This window comes from Episyrphus balteatus, chromosome 2 (assembly GCF_945859705.1).
Source record: "Episyrphus balteatus chromosome 2, idEpiBalt1.1, whole genome shotgun sequence".
Taxonomy (NCBI): Eukaryota; Metazoa; Arthropoda; class Insecta; order Diptera; family Syrphidae; genus Episyrphus; species Episyrphus balteatus.
In genome coordinates, this window is record NC_079135.1 from 33,903,673 (window position 1) to 33,926,607 (window position 22,935).

Consider the following 22,935-nt stretch of genomic DNA (forward strand, 5'->3'; position numbering starts at 1 on the left):
TTATTTAATTTAATTATAAGTAGGTGCAATTAATCAATTTATTATCGTTTATATATAATATATTTATAATAAGTATATTCAATATTCATATACATTGCATGTACTATTTATTTATACAACACTATATTTTTTTTTTTTTTACTATATTGTAATTATTTTTTTCCATCGATATACATTTTTTTTTTATTTGTAATGATTCCCTTTGAATTTTCTGTTTTTTTTTTTTTTAATTTTATTTTCTTGGTTTTGTCTAATTATATTATTTTAAAATTGATTTTTAGTTTTAAAACAATTAAAATATTACCCAATGTATTTATATTTTAGCAGTAGTACATTGTTTCTTTTTGTTGACAAATTGTAATATAGTTTAATGTATTTTTTTTTTGTTTTGTTTTATTCAAATTATATTTATATTTTATTTCACATAAACATGAAAATTGGGTAATATATTTTTTACTTTTTTTTTGTTTTATATTTTTGTTTTAATCTATAAAATTCCCTTTTTTATTGTTTTAAAGTTGTCTTCTTTTTTTGTGTCTAGTGTTTTGACTGTTTTAATAAAATAAAATAACATTTTAATTTAAAGAAATTCGAAAGATATTTCTTTATGTATACATAAATATTTTATACTGTAATCTATATATAAATATTTTTTAATAAAATAAACAAGAAACCCCAAAAAATAAACATAAAGAAAAATATTTTTATTTTTATTTGTTTAATTTTTCTTTACATTTTCCCCACTGTAGTTTTGCTCCACTATTGTGAACTAGCCCGATATAATATTTAATAAATAAAAATTAAGCATTGTTTGTTTTGTTTTTTATTTAATGTTCCTATTAAAAATGTCAATAAAATGCTTCTGTATTTTTTGTTTTTTTTTTGTTTTAATTAATTCCATATTAAACGTTTTTTTTTTTAATTTTTCTTTTCTTCTAATTGAAATTCTATAATATGACATATTATACATTTATATATATATATAAAGATAAAATTGTTGTAGGTACATTTAACTATAGAAAACTGAAAAAAAAAATTAATAAAGAAAAATTATTATTTTTTTTCTATGTTTTTATTTGTATATAGTTTTTATTTACATACACATAGATTGACATTGATATTCAGGATTTTTAATTTTTATAATTATAATTATGACAATAATAATAAATATAATTATTATTGTAGTTTTTTTCTTTTTAAATAAATTTTTAAAAATTAAATCGTTGAAATTCTTCATAATTTTTTGTTTTGTTGATATTTTTGTTTGTTTGTATTTTAATTATATGATTTTTTTTTTAATTTTTACTGAAGAGTATTTTTTTTTTTTACATTTAATTTATTTTTTTTTAATAAAATTTTATTTTACAAAAGGAAATAAATGGTTGAACTATTACAAAAAAAAAAATAGAAATTAAGTTTAACAGTTGTTATTCTGTTAAATATTCCATAGCTATGCGACGCGACGGCTTAGAAAACAAGCAACATATTAAATGAAAAATTAACGATGATTTGAAATTCAATCCAAGAATGATATTGTAACAAAGGCTGAGTTCATAATTTAAATCATTCTTGGAGTCTTGCAAAATTGGCACTCATAATTATTTTTGAATGACAGTGACAATATGCTGTCAAAAACGCCGGCATGTATTTTTATTATGTTGTTGAACTTGCAGAAGTAAAAAAGTTACAAGCTTTTAACAATTATGAACTCATTTTAATCTAAACAAGACGACTGCATTCATGGTGCTGTAATAATTGAGTTCATAAATGTTTTTTTAACATGTTTTCATGCTTATACATTTATGAACTCAGCCATAATTCATAACTTTCTCAAGTTGATTGTGTTATATTTTTTCTGATTAATCCTTTTTTAAAGATTAATTTTTTTTTTTCTTCCAGAAAAACATACATATAGACAGTGATGACAACTTTCAGGTATCTAAAATTGATCATTTGAAGTGGAGAATTCACATTCTCTTTCCATTGTGAAGTAGAGCCGAGATATAGCATGAACAGGAACACTGTTATACTAGTTGCAGTTTATTAGGTGAGTTCCTTTGAATTTGTTGAAATTTTTATCAACACTTGCTAATTTAACATTTATGAGCTTAATTTAATGAACTCAAATTTAAGGATGCCTGCATTCATTGTGCTGTAACAATTAAGTTCATAAACATTTTTGAAGCATTCATTCGTTTTCGAATGCAATGAGTGCGGTCATGAAATGTAAAAAGTTAACAGTTAACGGTATAACAGTATAAAAGGCCATTATCACAGATCTCTATAATAAACTGGATAGTGCAAATGTAGGTACAAAAATTTACACAAATTGAAGAAGTGTTGTAATCAGTTTTATCTCATTCTTTTTTTTTACAAATAGTTAGATACAAATGTGCCTAGGTACAATTTTTGTATAACAGTATAACAATAGGTATAATCATACACTGTACGTACAGACACGGTACATCTTCAATTTTGTAAAAAAAAATTCTATGCTTCACACGAATACACTATACAGTATTATAGAGATTAGGAAAAGAGTGGAATAGGCGCCTTAAAAAATAATTTTTGGCACATTTCCTAACGTATTAAAGTATTTCTCTTGCTTTGCTGTTTTGAAATGGAATATATCGCAAATGAAATGTTCTAACTTCCATTAATGGAATCGTATTTTAAAATCAAACTTAATCTTCGTTAAGTTTTTCAAAACATTACAGATCAGTCTATAAAAGAATTGGAATGTAAGCGATAATTGTCAACCCTTCAGCTACGAAAATTTGTCTTTTAAAAACAAAGTTTTTGCTTAACGTTGCAAAAGTTCTTTCGTTAAGTTGGTTTGACCAAAGTTATTTAACGAACACTTTTTTAATAAAATGACGTACTGCAAAAATTTGAAAAAATAAAATAAATCTAATAAAAAGTTAAATTCATGGCGCAGCTGTTTTTTTTTTAATGTGCAGTTTAGTTTAAGCATTTGGGTTTTTCGTTTTTAAAAAATATAGCACTTTCTAATTAATATAGTTTATTTTAATTTTTTTTAAGTTTAAAAAGCTGTAACATAACTGACCTAAATCATTTTTTTTTTTATTAATTATATTTATTTATATATGTATATTTCAAAAAAATATATATGCCGATAAAAACATATACATAATTATAGAGAATATACCTACTTCAATATATATATAATAATTTGGTTGTTGTTTTTAATTTTTTGTTTTTTTTTTTTATATTTTAATCTTTGAGAATTTCTATTAGTATTTTTTTTTATTAAAACATTCTCATTACATATTTTATTTTATTTTTTTTTGTTTTGTAATGAATTTTTACTGAACCATAAATTGTATATTTTTTTTGTTTTATTTTATTTGGTTTTAATGCTTAATAAAGTTTTTTTTTTTTTATTTTTGTTAATTAATTAATATTTTTTTTATTTTGTTTAAGTTTATTCTACGGATTTACCGGAGTGATGAGATGAATCCTGTACCAATTGTGCTGGAGCACCTTGACCACCGGCTGGAGCTTGCTGAGGGGGAGGCATGTATTGTGGTGGTGGCATGTACATTTGTTGTGGAGGTTGTTCGCCACCTATTAATCCTAGTTTGTCTATTTGTTTTTGTTTTATTGTTATTGAGAAAAATTAGAAAAAAAAAATATAAAACAAAGATTAGAAAAATTCAAAAGAATATGGTAGAACAATTTTCTTTATAGAAGCGATACATTTATAACTGTATAACATTATTTTATTTAACAAACAAAACTTTGAGGGAAGTTTTTTTTTCTCAAGTTTCGTTTTTATTAACGATGTTACGGTATATAAATGAAAAAGCTATAATTTGAAGCAATAACAAGAGGCAAAGAGTTCGGTAAGGATATCCCTCCACCCTTAAAGCTTGTTTGACTTTACCAACTTTATACCAAGCAATTACTTAAAACTAAAGTTTTAGAAAAATTCTTAAGATTAAAAGAAATTATGTAAATGTTGAAATGGAAGGAATTTGGAATTTGAGCTTGAAGGGAATTAAGCTAGGCGACATGTATTTATAGGCGACATGTATTTAGTAAGAAGACACGTGGCTATACAAAAAGTAACTAGGCAGTATGTAGCTATGCAACATTGTAACTGGGCGACAAGAGTAGTAGTTACGCAATGTGTAACTAGGCGACTTGTGGCTTAGCAACATGTAGGTACATAAGGAACATGTGAGCTTAAGGCGGTTTTTATTTTGATAATAATTATGGAATTTGAATGCTCTCAGAGGCTTATAAAGTGAGTTATAAAAACACAAAAAATATTTCCAAAGTTTCAACTGCTTAATTCTAACCCGTGTTGGGTTATGATCCTTGAACAATAAATTTTAAAATCCTGCCAAACTATTTGTTCTCAAAATTTAAAAAAAGATTTTATTTTCAGAAGAAGCTGATGACTGGATACAATTGAATTAAATTTAATTTTTAAACATTTAAGATGAAAGTTGAAACATACTTTTTGTTAATGAAATCTAGCGATACATCACGAACAAATTTTACAAATATTATTTAGATTTTGAAATACCTATGGTAATTTCTTAGAAGTTTAGTCTTTTTCATCTTTCTCTGTAAAATAATTGCAGGTTTTATTATTTGTTAATATCAGTGGACGTAAAATTTGCTTCAATAAAACGCGCAATAGCTACTTTCTCAATATTAGATAGCTTGACGGCATTAATTACCTATAACTACATTTTTTTTACTGCATATGTATCTACATATTTTTACTTAATTAATAAGAATTTATTTATTATTAAATTGTATGAACTGTTAAGTGAAGTGTGAAATTTATTATCTAATATTTTAGTTGCTAGCGTTTAATTGTTTTTACCAATAAAAGTAATTTTTTTATAATGTTAAAAAATTATTTAAAGGTATCCGTATCAGTGATTTGTTCCACTTAAGTTTTTTGTTGTTTTCTTTACTACAGAAAGTATGTAGGTAGATCCTATAGAAAATGTAGTGTTAATTCAAGAGACGAATTTTTATGTTTAGGTATATTCTCGTAACTTTTTTCTCAAGGACGCTGTTGCATCAAATTTTGTATTTGCGCATAAATAGTATAAAAATTAAATTTGGCATATGGGTAAAAATACTATTTAGTGCCTACAAAAATGTCCCTTTTTTTAATTTCATTTTTCTTGAAGAAAAACTACAAATTAGTAGAAAAACTATATTGAGTTATAAAATTAACATTATTTACTTTTACAAGTTTGAAACCCAAATTTGGATGTAATTGTTTAAAAATCACGGTTACATTGTGGTTTATCTTGGTAACGCAGTAGTATTTAAAGTTTTAAAGCTGATTTTTGGTAATAAACTATTAAGAATATTTAGTTAAAATTAATTTTTCTGTGATTTAACTTCATAGGAGATTTACGTTGTTTCTATAGTTTCAAATAGGAGTATCAGAGAGCTTAATTATATGATTTTACAAATAAAACTGATATTTGCAGTTAAGTAACGCAGTTGTTTGGTTTTGATCACTTTCTGTTTAAACTGTCATAAATATAGAAACATCATTCCAAACATATTGGTGCAAATGTTATTTTATAATAGATTAAAGTATAACCATTCTTATCAACTAAAATATATGAAAATATTTTGATAAAAATGTCCATATTGTTTTTTTCAAAATTCACTGTCCAAAGGGACAACTTTTTAGGCACTAAATAGTATTCTGTGCTTACTGAGTGGTACGCGAAAAATCGGAAAATTTTCGAACTTATTTGAATTTTAAGCTTATAAATTATAGTTTTAATCGGCCGGTTATTTTTTTTTTCCGGATACAAAAAACATTAAATGTAAACAGTTCAATTTTCGTGAAATTTATTGTGAATATTTTGACAAATTTAAGTATTCTTTGACGTATTCCACGCATTTCTTTCTAAAAAAAAACCGTTTTAGCATAAACTGCAAATTTTGTACCTTTATTTAAAATAAAAATTAATATATTTCAAATTGATTTTGTGGGAGAGGAAGAGTGTATAGAAAAGAATGTTAAATTATAATTTTAAACATTCAAATGTCAAAGGTTAAACACATTCAGGTCTATATCGTATTACAAATTTCCTTGAAATTCTTAAAAAAAAAAATGGTTAGACTCTTCTTAGAATGAATTGATATTTAGAATTAATTAATAGGTATCTACAATTTTATTGAATTTTTTGTTTGGGCAAAATATAATTAAATAAACTGGTAAAAAATATATAGCTAATAAATACATAAATGACGAAGGAAAAAAATTCTTAGATACTCTCGATAATGGCTACATTGTATAGATAGTAGCAATTTTTTTGTGAACTTTTCATATTTCATAAACTATTTCCCAAACAGACAAAGTTTCTAATTATATGTTCTCTCATGTTTTGGAAGAAAAATAATTGAGTTTTACTTGTTTAATGAACGCTAATCATATACACGTGAAAGAATGTGATACAAAAAAATTGAAAACAAAAACATAATATTTTATTAATTTCATTAAAATCGCTAGAGTAGTTTCCCAGAATATTATTATAAATTCTTGTATTACTTCAAAATGAAAATTCAATTTTTTTTAAACAAATTAATCTAAGCATTTAAAAATTATTTATTTTTAACGAAATATAAGCTTTTATTGCAAATATAAATTTAAAATTTTTGAAAGCACACAGTCAACATGATCATGTTCGGTAAAATTATAAAGCATGGAATACACGGTGCAATTATCGTACCGATTATCGTACAAAATTTGAATCGCATTCGATAATTGCATCGTATGTGTGCACCGAGGTAGCCGCTGTACCCATATCGCACGGTCGAATGCTGAGGATGGAAAACAAGAGGTAGTATGCGATTGATTAGATTGGGGTGGTACCGTGTGTGCGCTGTCAACTCACCATTGATTTAGTTTTTGATATTATATAATTTTTTTTTAACAAACAACCAAATAATGGATAAAAATGAGAAAAATTGTTTGACAGTTAGTGAAATCGTTAGTGAATCGCATGGTTTATGTGCTTTCTTTCGATATTGGTAACGATATCGGCACGACGCAAATCGTGTGCGATGATTGTATCGTGTATTCCATGCTTAACGCTTAAATTTGTCAGCTCACCGGTGGCGATCACTTTTGAAAGACAAACAAATCAAACGAAACAAAACTCAACGAATACATAAATACATATAATTAAACTACATTAAACAAATAATTACACTAATAACACAACAACTTCTAACACCATTTAGCAACATGAGTTCGAACCTGGGCGCCAATTCAATCAAGATTCAATTAGTGTTTTCTGATTTTTGTATTTGTTTTTAATGAGAAATACTTTGTGTTTGTGTATGTGTTATTTTATTAGCTCTACATGAAGTAGTTATCTAAATGAAATGAAATAAATTTTGAATTTGTATATTTTTGTGTAGGCATATATTTTTTTGTTTGAATGATTTAATTTTGTTAAGTTAATAATGTATTAAAAATTGGCGTTAAGGTGATTAAAAATAAGTAAGTGTTAAAATCAAGCCTACTCGTAAATATTATTTCAAAATATTTTATGTTTACATTAATAATATTATTATCTAAAAATTGTGTGTTCCCAGACATCACATGATAAATTGAAATTGATTTTCAAGTAACAAACATAAATATCTTTGATGCTTTAACTTACTTGCGATGATTCCGACTATTACCAGACCAATGATGCCCATTATGATCATCATCTTTAAGCAAATTTTAAAATCAGATATTAATTAGTATGAAGAGTTATTATGAATTAAAAGGTTTATTTTACCTTTAAATTTTGCAGCCAGAATTTTCGTTTTAGTTTTCCAGCCTGTTGTTCGAATTGTGAAGCACCCTGTTGTAAGGCATCAGCTCGATCGTCCAGTTCAGATAGTTTTTGATCTCTTTCAAGGACCTTTTCAACATTTGTTCTCATAATATCAACAACCTTTAAATGACAAGTAATGTTATTATAATTAGTATTAAATTTGAATAAGTAATAAATAACTTTCTTGGAGACTATAATGACATCTTTAAATAAATAATACATAAAGAATATTTTCTTATAGTCATATAAATGTTATTTATTTAACAAACTTTTTCGAGAATTCTTCTCATCTTCAGATATAAAGCAAATTAAAAGTATTATTTTTTATTTAAATTTACACAAATATCAATTTGTACAAATTTCTTAAATTCAAAAAATTAAAGTAATTTTAAGGTAATTTAAAAAAAATATCAAATAAAAATGTATGAATTTTGTTTTAATTTGGTTTTAATACAAAACAAGATCAATGAATAAATGCGTTTTAGAATTTTGTCTCAAATATGTCCTTAGTTGTTAACGGTTTCAAAAATGAATGTAACGAAGATTGTTCAAATAATTTGTTTTTATTCATATTATTTGTACAATGAATATACATTCATAGATTCTTATTTGATATTTTTTAAAAATAAAAAAAAAAAATTTAAATTAAAAATAATATTTTTAATTTCCTTTATAAGAATAAAGTAAAATAAGAAAAAAGTAATTGTTGATAAATGTATTATTTGTCTTGATTCTTTTCATCACCATAGCAAAAGCAATAAGTACCAGCGATTTACAAATTGCACTATTGCAGTTTACGCAACGAAAGTAAGCGTTTAGGGTCAACTTAAATATTTAAGTTTTTCTTATCAGCAAATGAACCTTAGTCAGATACTCAAGAACATGATTTCGCAGCAAAGTTAATTTTATTTATTGTGATTCGCTACTCCGTTTTAAACAGAGAAAAATTTCTTCACATATCAGAAATATAAACCTGCAGTTTTTATTTAATTTTTAAAGTTGTATTACTGTCAAGTTCCTAAATTTTGCTACCGATATGGTGATATACTTCAGAAGTCTTTATCCAATCCTCACAAGAGGCTAGAATTCTGAAGAAAAACAAGCCAACTTTAAGAAGTATTTTCGGTTGAGTGAGGAAAAATTGGCTTTTCATCTCAGAATCTGAACAAAAAAGTAGTCTTTTCAAGATTTACCAAAAATCCGGGCAACATTGTATCGTACAGTGCCATACAATGAAATTTTAAAATCAGCACAAAATATCTAAACAAAAAATAACGTTTCCTTCAAATTTATCGATAACTCAAGTTAGCATTTAAAATTCAATTTGATATAGTCTGACGCTGCAGGTGTTAAGTCTCTACACCCATTTAGCCATGAACTTCTTTATCTAGCTCAGAATGTGGGATTTTGCCATTTATGTACATATGTAAGACTTAAAAACGTTGCCCCAAATTTTTTTACATTTTGGTATTTGAATCCGAAAAATTTTACATACCTCATCGACTTGTGCCTGCGTTTGTTGCAATCTCTTTTGAGCAGCAATCTGTTGAGGATTTCTTGGTCCTCCAACGATTTCGCCATCGGCACCTTCAGCTGGTGCTGCTGGGGCTGTTGCGGCTTCTGCTGCTGGATCCGCCCTTTATTAAAAACAAGAGAAATATAGCATTAATGACAAAATACAAAATTAATAAAATTTTTTCAGCAAGCATACATTTTCATTAATATAATAAATGATTATTAAATCAAAATACCCAAATATAAAACATTTACTTTAAATGCTTAATGAATTTTCGAAGGTGGAAATAACTATAAATTTACGTTTCAAATGATATACTCCTAGTATACTTTTTTGTATCTTTAATAAGTTAGATTTTTGTTTGAATGGTGTTTAGACGAGATAAGATCATTGGATAACGAAAGTAATTTAAATGAATCAATGAAAATTAAAAGCAAAAACGTTAATAAAATTAATATAAGAACCAACTCACTCTTTGCTTTTGAGAGAATTGTGCGTTGGATTAAAATAAAAAATGAAAATTTGTATATAAAATTTATTCTTTTAAAGTCAAATAGATAAATATATTTAAGAAATAATAATATAATAATGAAAAGAAAAAATACTCACTCTTTTCTTTAAACAATAATCGTATTTAAGATTTTGAGAAATAAAAGTTAAAAGAATTTATTAATGCAATATTTTGTATTTTTTTAAATTAAATTCAAGTTAGAACTCACTTTCTATCAGGATGAAAGCAAAATATTTAAAATAAAAGCAAATTAAGAATAAATAAATCAAAAGTATTAATAAATCAAACTCACTTTCCCCTTTTTAAAAGAAGCATATTAATAAAAGTAAATAATGAACAATTAAAATTAAATTAGTTTCAAAATATAAACAAATAAAGTTTAAATTAAATAGAAGTGAAATAAATTAATATTAGAACTAAAATCAAACTAAAAACTTTGAAACTCTAACCAAATCTCTTTATCGACTTAAAAGTCGCCTATTATGATAGTGTTAGCAGGGACGAACTACAAAAAATCTCTTAAAATCTGGATGTTCACTGACAAATCTTATTGCTCCAACAAGATGATGCGAATTTGATAGCATCACAGCCAACACTGTTATATTAAGAGGGACCAAATACCTTCTACTTTTCAGATTTTTGATTTTTAAGTCCAAAAGATAAGGATTCGTAAAAAATTGGGAAGAATTAGACTGACATGACATAACGTCATTACGCAATTCGCTCAACTTAACCTCTGAAACTTTTTCTTCAAGCTTTGTACTTTAGGATTTTTGATGATTTGATTACCTATTGAAAATTTAACGAATTTATGTCAATCACCATTATGAAAAAATTCTTAAGAAACAGATTATTGATTAAATTTTTTTAGGTACGGCAAACTTTTGAAATTTGATGTTTTTTTTTTTTAATTGTATGAATAATGTCATTTCTAGGATCACACCACCTAAAACTAAGCGAATTTCTGTATGCTTTTTGCCAAGATAACCTCCGTTTTAAATCCACTTAATTTAAGAGGAAAATCTTTTAAATTTTATGAAATAAGAAGATTTTCATCTTTAATTAAGTGGATTTCTGCATAATTTATGACGGAAGCCATCTTGGCAAAAAACCTTTCAGAAATCCGCTTAATTTTAGGTGGTCGTTTTCTTCATGTACCAAAGGATTACATTTTTTGCTATATGAATGGAAACGGAATTCATTTTGTTAACAATTTTTAAAGGGGATTTTTGAAAAATGGGTAGATAATTAAATGAATATAGAAGTAAAGTGCAAGCCGAGCCATGAGTAACTAAACGTAAAACAAGCTGAAGCACAGTCTAGTGTTTTTGAAGAAAGTCTCCGGCTACTGGAGCCGCATAGTCTTTCGACCGTGAAATGTGTCATAGGAGATGATCGTCTTGCGGAAACGTATAACCGTCGAATAATGAAAGAGTGGATCAAATTTAAAAAAATTATTACTAAAGTGGTTCCAGGGCTGGTAATTGATGCCTCCAAAATAAAATGCACGACTGTCTCACAGTGGTTTCATGCAGACCGAAAGGCGAGGCACAATTGTTTTTTGCATTCACTTTTATGGAAATATCATGACTTGATTGTCATCTCAAGCTCGATTTTTTTTACGAATTCTAAAAAGCATGAATTGATATAACCTTGCAGAAAGACGGATACTACTTTCCCCTTACCCTGAGCTGAAATTTCAGCAATAGTGCGAGTCAGCTACAATTTTTTTTTGATTTTGAAAAACCTCTATCTCAGAAACTACTTAAGCTAAGTAGTTCAGATTTTCGTATGTAGCTATATGTCTTTGATATCAATTTAAAATTGCTGATTTTATTGAAGAAATAAGAGAGAAAGATAAGAAAAAAACTAAGTACGAAAGGGTGCAGGACCAAAGTTAAAGGGGGGGCGTTCATAAGCTATTTTGGATGGATTCCTCTTATTAATTAATTCAGTTAGAAAAACTTTTGCAGATCAAAAGCGACACATTAATACGAAAAAATGTTAAAGAAAATAGATGGTAAGTACATTCGAACTCAATAAATGTTCTTCTTCTGACATTCCATAAATTTAATTTTTTTAACGGAAAGACAAATTTTAAAAACTATTGCGTAACTCTTAAATATATGCGTTATTTTCATATCCACAAAATAAATGTACACAATGCAATTTTTTTATTTCAAAATATGAATCGAAATAAAGATTTATTCAGATGAAAATGGATTTGACGTAAGTAAAGTCCTTCATTATTTAAGTTTCCAAAAATTAAAATTCATTTAAATGAATTTCGAACTGTTTAAAATGAGGTTTCAGTCATTAAATATTTTTTATCTTAAGACTTAAACCAAAAATTAAAAATGTATTTTACAATATAATATAGGATATTTCTTTTTATAAAATAAATTGATTTTAGAATGAGATTTCATACGGTGATTGGTATTGTATTTTTTTTTCTAACAAGTGTTGATTTAAAAAATAAACCTGAATTATTTTGTGTATTAATATAGGGCAATCTACATATTTTACATCCAAGGTTTTTAACACCCAAAATTCCAATCTGATTGCTGGTCATAAATAATACCTGTCAAGAATATACCTTAACAACGTATTTAACGATGCCGGCATAGAATATTATAGTCTGCCCACAATTAAGTTTATTTTTAAATTCCAAAACAAAAATGATAAATAAAATCAATAAAATCAAATGAATAAAACAAAAAGACTTCAATTTTTTTTTTATTTTTACAATATTGTCAAAAAAAAATAAATTTAAAATGCAATGTAAATTTTTAATGATAATGACTAGTTTGTAGTAACAGCTATAATAAAATTATTGATTTATTACATATTTTATTATAAAAGGTGGCACCGTATTTATTTTTTTTTTGTAATTTTTTTTTTGATGACGACGGACAGACGAAAGACAGTGCCAAATAAAAGAAATGACCAATATACGTATTAAGTTCACGCGTGTCATTTCATCACAAATAAAATAAAAAAAATTCCAATAGATACGGGCTACGGGTCGGGTATATCTCTCTCTTCATGTATAAGTTGTTCATGTGTCATATATACTACATATTATATGTATGGGGAAAAATTAGTGCATATTATTTGTCATTAATTTATTTTTTTTTTCTTTATAATATGACATCATTTTTTATAGTTGATTTAATCAAGTTTAAATAATATTAAAATTAAATTTAAATTAAAAATTAAAAAAAAAAAAAACTTTTTTCACTTAAGAAAGAAAAAAGATACAGAATCTACGTACATTTTTTCTCAAGACCACACAACTAACTATTGACTTTCTATAGAAGGTAGAGGTATTTTTTTTTCTTTTATACCAGCAAGAACTTGATTTACAATTTTCCTGTTAACTTTTTTCAATTTTTTTTTATCTTTTTACACAAAAACCCGACCGTCTAAACTATCATTCGAAATTTTCAGTTGTAATTTCTATCAATGAAGAACGTCGTCACACAATTCTAATTCAATTGTATTATGGGAAAAACCATTAAAAACCGTGCAAACATTCAGAAACGACACGACAGTTTTTTTGAATTAGCAAAAGTCGAAAACATTCAGCACAGAAAACTTATATATGAAAATCGATATTCTTACTTACATTTTTCAAGTTGACGATGTGTGTGGTGGAAAACGAACCAACGAACGAACAGAACCAACGAATGGGTAGAATATGTAGAAAAAGCTTTTTCGGCCTCTTATTGCAGTGTCAGTTCTCCGGTGTTTTGTTGAAGAAAAATATTTGACACACACACGAGAATAGGGTTGCGGGGGTGAATTAAACAAAAAAAAAAGTACGATTCAACTCTACACCAACAACGGGGTGCTATACTGCACACGCAATCACAAACACTTTATTCTCTTGGCAAACTCGAAATGGCAGCAGCAGCTCGAAAAGTCTTATGAAACACACTCAAAATGTCCACCATGAATTTTTTTGTTGAACACTGCAGAAGAATTAATTTTATTTTTGATTAATTTTTTTATCGAATTATAACAAAAAAATTGTATATTTTTAGGGGCGAAAATTCTACTTAAGAATATTTAAAAAAGAAACAAGCCGAAGATAAATTATAATTTTTCAGCAAAAACAAAAGAAAAAAAAAACAAGTATTGATTTTGAGCAAAAGAAAAGAATTGAAGCACCTTCACTACGAAGACTATATCAATAATTCACTATAAGCAATAAAACTTATAAGCATTTTTCAAACTATAAGCACTTTTTCTATAACAAAAATCACTTTATTAGAAAAAACTTAAATAAATTCAAGAAAACTGCACCCATAAACGATTATAATTTTCCAAGTGAAAAACGTTCTTCTAACAATTGAAAAGAAAAAACTATCTTTACTTACATTTGAAATGAAATTTTTCCAACTAAGAAGGTATATTCGCTGCTGACTGAGAGGGTAGTTGTAGAAGGTAAAAGGAACCCACTCAAATGAGAGTTTGGACTTGAGGAAAAATTATGATTTGAATATGGGCATGCGTTTGACGAAAATTTTTCCAACTAACTATACTGTCTACATGAATGAAAATTTATTCGTCTCTTGATGTAGGTACCTATAACATGTATGGTATGTAGGTGGAGTTGTTGGGATATTGTATATGCCTTTAACTTGTAAGAGGAAAATTTAAAGCTTTTTTTGTATTTTTTTTTGTTCGTAAAAAAAGTTAGCCTGGTGCTGAACCATTTTTAAGGAAACTATATTTTTAAGGGTTGGTGAAATTATTTTGTCTTGACATGCGCAGTTAAGAATGGAGAGATTTAAAGCTTAGTTTGAAAGGAGTTACCAGATGACTTTGCATTTAAAAAGAATTAAGGTTTAGTTCAGAAATTGTATGCAACATTTGAGTGGTGGACAAAAAAACAACTCTGTTTGTTAATGAATTTATCTTCGAAAGACTAGTTTTTTTTTATTTGAAACATGTTTTACTTTTGACCACACAAAACCCTACACTTTGAATAAAAGATTGTAGATTTTTTTTTCAAAATCCAGCAATTTTTTGCAAGATGGGAATTATTCGGTGATTTCTTCGGGGGACCTTAATTTAATTTTAAGTTTATTAGAATTGTCCATTATCATAAGTATCAAAATAATCATTGTCTTTGGTATCAGATTTTGTAGTTGTCTATTGAATGCTTTTTCAAAATCAACTTGCAAATCCCTCAAGAAATTAAGATGTTTTTACATTCTGGTTCTTATAGTACGGTTTAAGGGTGTGCTAAAAAGCAGTGGCTTCTCTAAACACTAGTCATCTGTTTTTATTTTTCGCTGAATGCCCTCCAAAATCTGCCCGACGAACTTCATAATGTGTGATATCAACTCAATTAAACTTCATAACAAAATTCAGTAGCTTTAAACTGAAAAATTCAATGATCTTCAAAAGCACTCAAAATTATTTAACTCAAAAAAATTACAAGAAGCTAAAAAATAAAAAGTAGAACGAAAAAACCAAAAAAAAAATTGTGGGCACAGAAAAAAAATGAATGCACAAAAAACGATAATTTTAGCTACTACCTACTTCGTTAAAAAACACATTCTATCAAACCCATGGTTCCCAAGACATTGATTTATTCACATTTTTCAAAATGGCGGTTTACAGAGGTATAGCGTCCCGAAAAGCGGGACTTATGCTTTTCTAATACCCTTTTTTCAGATTTGAAAATCAGCCATCGTGAGAAGATTAGGATAAATTGTTCGTATGGTATCTTCGAATTGCACAACACCGGGGTCAAAATTCTTTTGTCAAAATTCTGCTTTCAAAATTCTGCTTTACAAAATTCTGCTTTTCAAAATTCTTTTTTTCAAAATTCTGTTTTTCAAAATTCTGCTTTTCATAATTTTGTTTTTCAAAATTCTGCAAGAAATTAAAAAAGGGTTTGGAAAATGTTAAAAAGCGCGCGCTTTTTAATATTTTCCAAACCCTTTTTTAATTTCTTGCAAAATTCTGTAAAATCATCTTCTTGAAAAATTATCTGCTTATTTGATTACTTACAATTTGTCATTCTTTGAATGCATATAAATTTTAATTTTATAAATGAATAAATTTGAAAATATTAAGAAAAGGTTTTTAATACTAAACATTTCCGAAAATAATTCAAATTTTTTTAATTTGTTAAGTAAAGATGAATATTCAAAAATTTGAATAAGAAAAGGAAAATCTTGTATCAAACAACATCGGTTCCAATAAGTTATAGATTTTATTTGAAAAAAGTCAGTCTATGCATTTTAAAAAATATTTACATTACATTAATGAGGTGTATTTTTCTTTAGTCAGCGCATATGCTATAAAAAAAAAAACTACTACTACTTTCATTATTGGAATCACTCGTTTATTTCAAAATCAACTAATTAAAATAACTTCATTTTAAAATTAATATTAAGTTTATAATTCCAGGCTTTGAAAAAAGTATCAATCAAAACTGTGAGTGTTGCCGTTGTTTTTTTAATAATTTTTTTTTATTTTAAGTATTTTTTTTAGAAAATTGCCCCTCCCGCCAAAACGGGGGGACATAGACCCCCCCTCCCATAGTAAACAATGATTGTATTTAACCCCTCTACAAAATCTCATTATCAGTTCTTGGTGCTTAAGTTATCGTACTTTCCCCTCAAATGTTTCTGTTTTACTTGAGAAAAACTAAAAATGCGAAAAAAAGATAGATTAAAATGGCCATACTTCGGTTAATTTTCAATGAAAAAATTTAGTGAGTACAGGGTTTTGAAGGAAATTTAATCTTCTTTTTTTCTTTGGAGCAATGTTTATGTCTATCTCAACCCAAAAAAAATGTACAACCAAGAAAGCAAAAAAACTCAAAAAATCGATTTTTTTGATATTTTTTTTATAATGGTTTCGACTATTTTGGTATGGAAATTTTTTTTTTCAATTTTTAAAAAACATTATTCTAATAGGAAATTCAATTCTCTACAAAAAGTTTTGAGAGCAATATACTAAAATTTTGCTCGGTTTACGAGATATATTGAAAAAAACAAAAAGGGGGCTTTAACACCCCTATCTTCAGTTTCCACCCTCTCATTTAATAGCACTCCGCGGTTTTATGTTCTTTTATAACCCATTGAACGATTCCTGCAATAAAAACCCGTGAACGTCTTAGTTCCTTATTGCCCTGTTTTTTTCGACATAATCAATAGCCTAGAAGCTAAAAAATAAAAAGTAGAACGAAAAAACCAAAAAAAAAATTGTGGGCACAGAAAAAAAATGAATGCACAAAAAACGATAATTTTAGCTACTACCTACTTCGTTAAAAAACACATTCTATCAAACCCATGGTTCCCAAGACATTGATTTATTCACATTTTTCAAAATGGCGGTTTACAGAGGTATAGCGTCCCGAAAAGCGGGACTTATGCTTTTCTAATACCCTTTTTTCAGATTTGAAAATCAGCCATCGTGAGAAGATTAGGATAAATTGTTCGTATGGTATCTTCGAATTGCACAACACCGGGGTCAAAATTCTTTTGTCAAAATTCTGCTTTCAAAATTCTGCTTTACAAAATTCTGCTTTTCAAAATTCTTTTTTTCAAAATTCTGTTTTTCAAAATTCTGCTTTTCATAATTTTGTTTTTCAAAATTCTGCAAGAAATTAAAAAAGGGTTTGGAAAATGTTAAAAAGCGCGCGCTTTTTAATATTTTCCAAACCCTTTTTTAATTTCTTGCAAAATTCTGTAAAATCATCTTCTTGAAAAATTATCTGCTTATTTGATTACTTACAATTTGTCATTCTTTGAATGCATATAAATTTTAATTTTATAAATGAATAAATTTGAAAATATTAAGAAAAGGTTTTTAATACTAAACATTTCCGAAAATAATTCAAATTTTTTTAATTTGTTAAGTAAAGATGAATATTCAAAAATTTGAATAAGAAAAGGAAAATCTTGTATCAAACAACATCGGTTCCAATAAGTTATAGATTTTATTTGAAAAAAGTCAGTCTATGCATTTTAAAAAATATTTACATTACATTAATGAGGTGTATTTTTCTTTAGTCAGCGCATATGCTATAAAAAAAAAAACAGAATTGGCAGAATTTTTTTGGTTAAAGTATAATGCTGGCAGAATTTTGAAAAACAGAATTTTAATATATGACTAAATTCCTTATTGAATTTTGCTATTTTATTATTTTTTAAAATTATATGCCATGAACACAATAGCTTAAAAAAAACTAGAAAATTTTAAAAGTAAATACAAGAAAATTGTTTTGTTTTTATTTAAACAAGACTTGAAAATATGGTATTTAGTATTACCTACATAATTTTATAAAGCGTCTATTCTTCCAATTGGAATTACAGAAATAGCACCTGCTACTTTTAATGCACCAGATTTTGGTTGGACTGATTCATGAACAACACAATTGCAAACAAAAACAAAACACAAAAGTAGAGAATTTTGATAAAAAAAGTAATTTTTTTTTATTTACATAAGACATGAAATTGTGATATTATTTATTATTAAATAATTATATAATATCTACTAGTCTATTAATCTTCCGATGGGGACGATAGAACTTGCACCTTTGGCAACATCACTTGCATCTTTTAATGCATCAGATTTTGGTAGAACTGAGCTTACAGTTGACCAAACGTCATCTGTTGGAATACTGGCTGTAGTAGCATCTCCATCCTTGTCAGTTGATGAAACGTCACCAATTGGAAGATCGGCTGGCAAACTTCCTTTTCGAGTTATGATTTTATCAGAAACGTCACCAATTGGAAGACCGGCTAGCAAACGTTCTTTAAGTAGAAAATCAGAGCGAGGTGGGGAAGATGATACTACAGCGACCAAAGCTAAAAGAACAATCACAAACTTGAGTGACATGGTTTTTTGAGTTTTAAATTTTCTTTCTAACAACAGTTTGGTTTTACAATCAAAACTTGACTATGAATAAAGTTGAATTCAGTCTTCATTTTATACTAAATTGCAAACTAAAAACAATAAAATAAACCAAAACTTAGTAATCCTTCTATAAACAATGTTTTGACATGTTAGTAAATTTAATTTTTTTATTATTTGATGAATTTAAATGATAACATCATTAGATAACTTATGCTTTTTTAACGAACCATCTGTCTTATGATCTCTTATGAGCAGATAAAAACGTAATTATGTTATAAATCGCGAATTTTTAAAACAAACAGATACAGCTATTAACGAAACAAATGTTATTTGAAAAATTTGTGACCCAATTCAGGAAGAAAAATAAAAAACATTAAAAATTTCCATTGAATTCCATAAGATTAAAGAAATAAGAAGAGTTTGTTTATTTTTGTGTTTTTGTAGACTAAAAAATTAAAATTATTTCTCGTGAAAGTTAGGAGGTCGTGAACGAAATAAAAAATATGTAATAATATCACATCAATGAGAAAAAGGAAAATGTATTTTTTGAAGTGAAAACTTCTTTAGTATCGTAGTGATTTGAAACAAGATGAAACGAAAACGCAACACGAACATTTAACTTGTTATAACTTTTTTGTTTTAATAGAAAGATGAATGAAATTTGTACTGTAGATAGATAATTAAATAAACTATAATTGTACAAAATTTCAATTAATTTCATTTTCAAAATTCTGAGATAACGGTACAAAGATGTTCTTTTCCTACACACGTTAAATCTTTTGATCTAGTGCACATACAAATTTGATTTAACTTTAATACGCATGCTGATAACATAACCTTTTATTTACACAATCTTAAATTGAAAAATACCTCAAAACACCTGTTTCGATCTGTTGCCGATGACCAGCCACCAGTGTAGGCAGTACCGTAATCTCAGTTTCAAATTTCGACATAGTTGGCTTTAAAAAATTCTTACTTTTTTTGTAGGCATGGTAGAAATATTATTGATACGTCATATAAAAAGTGAAATAAGCTTTCAGATGATATAAAATTTATCATAGGTTGTCATTTAAAAAATAGATTTAATGAGAGAAAAATGATTGATTTTTGTACTTTTTTGATGAAAAAATTGATTGGGTTCAAAAAATTCTAGCTCTTTTTGTAGATGTTGTATAGACATGGTCATTATAAATATTTTGAGCTGAAACAATAAGCTTTCGGGTGATATAAAATGTATTGTAGGTGGGTGGATTAAAAGGTGATAGAATAAAAAAAGGTAGACTTTTTCGATTTTTTTTTTCCAAAAAAAATGATTTTTTAAGGTTTCACTTTTACCCCGTGTCAACTGCACACATTATTTTTTTTTATTAATAAGTAAGGTAAATACTCAATAATGAAATATATTAAGTTATCTTTTTAATTTAATTTATTTTAGTTAAAATTTTTTTTTTACAAATTTTGGTTAATATCTCAAAAAATCGACTTTTACAATATACCTACATTTAATTAAAATTTACAATATATATAAAAAAAAACCTATTATAAAGCAAGTTTTTTGTATTCTAGTAGTGCATTTAATTTGAATTTAAATTTACCCACTATTTATAGCAACCAAATGAAAGTAAGTGATACATTTCGTGCTTCTTTGGCGTATATTTTGTTAGGATTTGGACCCCTTTTTGATTGGGGATTCTTTTTTTCTTTGAATTCTCTTTTTGTTCTGTTTCTCAAAATCTAGGAAGGTAGCCCTACTTAACAGAGTTTTAAGCTTATGATGTCAATGGAAATTTTTAACGTGTTTTTTTTTGTGTTTATCTATCAAGTTCTTCCTGAATTGGGCCACAAATTTTTCAAAAAAATATTTGTTTGGTTGATAGCTGTATCTGTTTGTTTTAAAAATTTGCGATTTATAACATAATTTAAGTTTTTATCTGCTCATAAGAGATCATAAGACAGATGGTTCGTTTAAAAAGCATAAGTTATCTTATGATGTTATCATTTAAAGTCATCAAATAATAAACAAATTTAATTTACTAACATGTCAAAACATTGTTTATAGAAGGATTACTTAGTTTTAGTTTATTTTCTTGTTTTTAGTTTGCAATTTAGTATAAAATGAAGAGTGAATTCAACTTTATTCATAGTCAAGTTTTGATTGTAAAACCAAACTGTTGTTAGAAAGAAAATTTAAAACTAAAAAAAACATGTCGCTTAAGTTTGTGATTGTTCTTTTAGCTTTGGTCGCTGTGGTAACATCTTCCCCACTTCCCGCTGATATTCGTCGAAAAGAAAGTTTGCCAGCCGGTGTTTCACCTGATGAGGTTTTGTCAACTGTAAGCTCAGTCCTTCCTGAAGCCAGTGATGTTGGCAAGAATGCTATTTCTGATAAAATTGTAACTCGAAAACAAAGTTTGCCAGCCGGTGTTTCACCTGATGAGGTTTTGTCAACTGTAAGCTCAGTCCTTCCTGAAGCCAGTGATGTTGGCAAGAATGCTATTTCTGATAAAATCGTTACTCGAAAACAAAGTTTGCCAGCCGGTGTTTCACCTGATGAGGTTTTGTCAACTGTAAGCTCAGTCCTTCCTGAAGCCAGTGATGATGACAAGAATGCTATTTCTGATAAAATTGTAACTCGAAAACAAAGTTTGCCAGCCGGTGTTTCACCTGATGAGGTTTTGTCAACTGTAAGCTCAGTCCTTCCTGAAGCCAGTGATGATGACAAGAATGCTATTTCTGATAAAATCGTAACTCGAAAACAAAGTTTGCCAGCCGGTGTTTCACCTGATGAGGTTTTGTCAACTGTAAGCTCAGTCCTTCCTGAAGCCAGTGATGATGACAAGAATGCTATTTCTGATAAAATCGTAACTCGAAAACAAAGTTTGCCAGCCGGTGTTTCACCTGATGAGGTTTTGTCAACTGTAAGCTCAGTCCTTCCTGAAGCCAGTGATGTTGGCAAGAATGCTATTTCTGATAAAATCGTAACTCGAAAACAAAGTTTGCCAGCCGGTGTTTCACCTGATGAGGTTTTGTCAACTGTAAGCTCAGTCCTGCCAAAATCTGAGGATGATAGTACTATAGCCTCAATTGAAGACTTTTAGACTAGTAGACATTATACAATTATTTAATAATAAATATGTATCACAATTTCAAGTCTTGTGGAAATAAAAAAATTTACTGTTTTCTTTTGTAATTCTCAAGTTTTTTTTTGTTGGTAATTGTGTTGTTTATGAATCATGTTCTAACATACAAGAATAAGAAATAAAGTTTTACAAAATTGAATAAGGAATTGTTAATACGTATCGTGCAACTCGAAGATACAATACGAACAAATTAGCCAAATCCAAGATTCAATCATTAATAAAGATAGTTAGTAATGAAAGTGGCAGTTTTTGAAACGAACTAACATTAAGGCTGATTTTCAAATCTGAAAGAAGGGTCAATGTATATATATTTCTATAGTACTATCAATTGATGAAAATACTTTAGCGACATCTTTTGGTAGATCTGCGTTTCAATTTCCTGCATAAGGTTCAAATACAAAATAAACTAGAGATCCCACCGGTGGCCACGCAAAACAGAAAATTCTACTTCATGAGAGTACTATAGGAATAAATATACAATGGAAGGGTATTGAAAATTGAAAAAGCATAAGTCCTGGTTTGCGGGTCGGTTGATGGATAAATGAGATAATTTTGACCTTATTTAGACGAAAGAAGATAGGTTAAATAAGCGCAAGATAAAAATTAATGTTTAGGTCTTATACGTAATCTTGATTTTTTTCAGTTTTTTTGTTGGAGAGTAAATATTTTATTTAAATTTTACTAGTCTTTATGAAAACATATAAAAAATATTTGTTTTTTTTTAATGTGAGCAATAATTAATAAAAATCATTAATAAGCAAAAAGTTCAAATAAAACGTCATCAACAAACAGCTTTGTGTGTTGTTGATGATATTTACCTTAAAGTGGCAACAGAAATTATTATTTCGATGTTTTTTCAGAATAAGTATCTACAACAAGTACAAAAACAACTTTCAAGCAATTTTAACTTTTTTCAAACAGAAACAAAAATACAATTTTAATTTTTTAACTTAAAAAAAAAAAATACAATTTTTCAATTTCGATCCTTCTATATGAGCTAGGAGGCTGAAAATTCAACAGTATGATACCAATAGGATT

The 22,935-nt window shown here is 27.1% G+C and overlaps 1 protein-coding gene across 4 annotated transcripts; it reads right to left on the minus strand.

The window, feature by feature from the left end:
• LOC129910271 (neuronal synaptobrevin) lies at positions 1 to 14,615 on the minus strand. Of its 4 annotated transcripts, XM_055987591.1 has the most exons (7): positions 14,045 to 14,146; positions 13,500 to 13,845; positions 9,340 to 9,481; positions 7,806 to 7,964; positions 7,683 to 7,734; positions 4,556 to 4,596; positions 3,472 to 3,606 (listed from the first exon to the last, which is right to left on the minus strand). In XM_055987591.1, coding segments are annotated over exons 2-6 (375 nt in total). In that variant the 5' UTR covers positions 13,502 to 13,845; positions 14,045 to 14,146; the 3' UTR covers positions 3,472 to 3,606; positions 4,556 to 4,576. The 4 variants fall into 4 exon arrangements, with proteins under 4 accessions (XP_055843564.1, XP_055843563.1, XP_055843565.1 ...); XM_055987589.1 differs by lacking the exons at positions 4,556 to 4,596; positions 14,045 to 14,146 and adding an exon at positions 14,254 to 14,615 and having other exon boundaries at positions 1 to 3,606; XM_055987588.1 differs by lacking the exon at positions 4,556 to 4,596 and having other exon boundaries at positions 1 to 3,606; positions 14,045 to 14,140.
• Between the last annotated feature and the right edge of the window lie 8,320 nt (positions 14,616 to 22,935).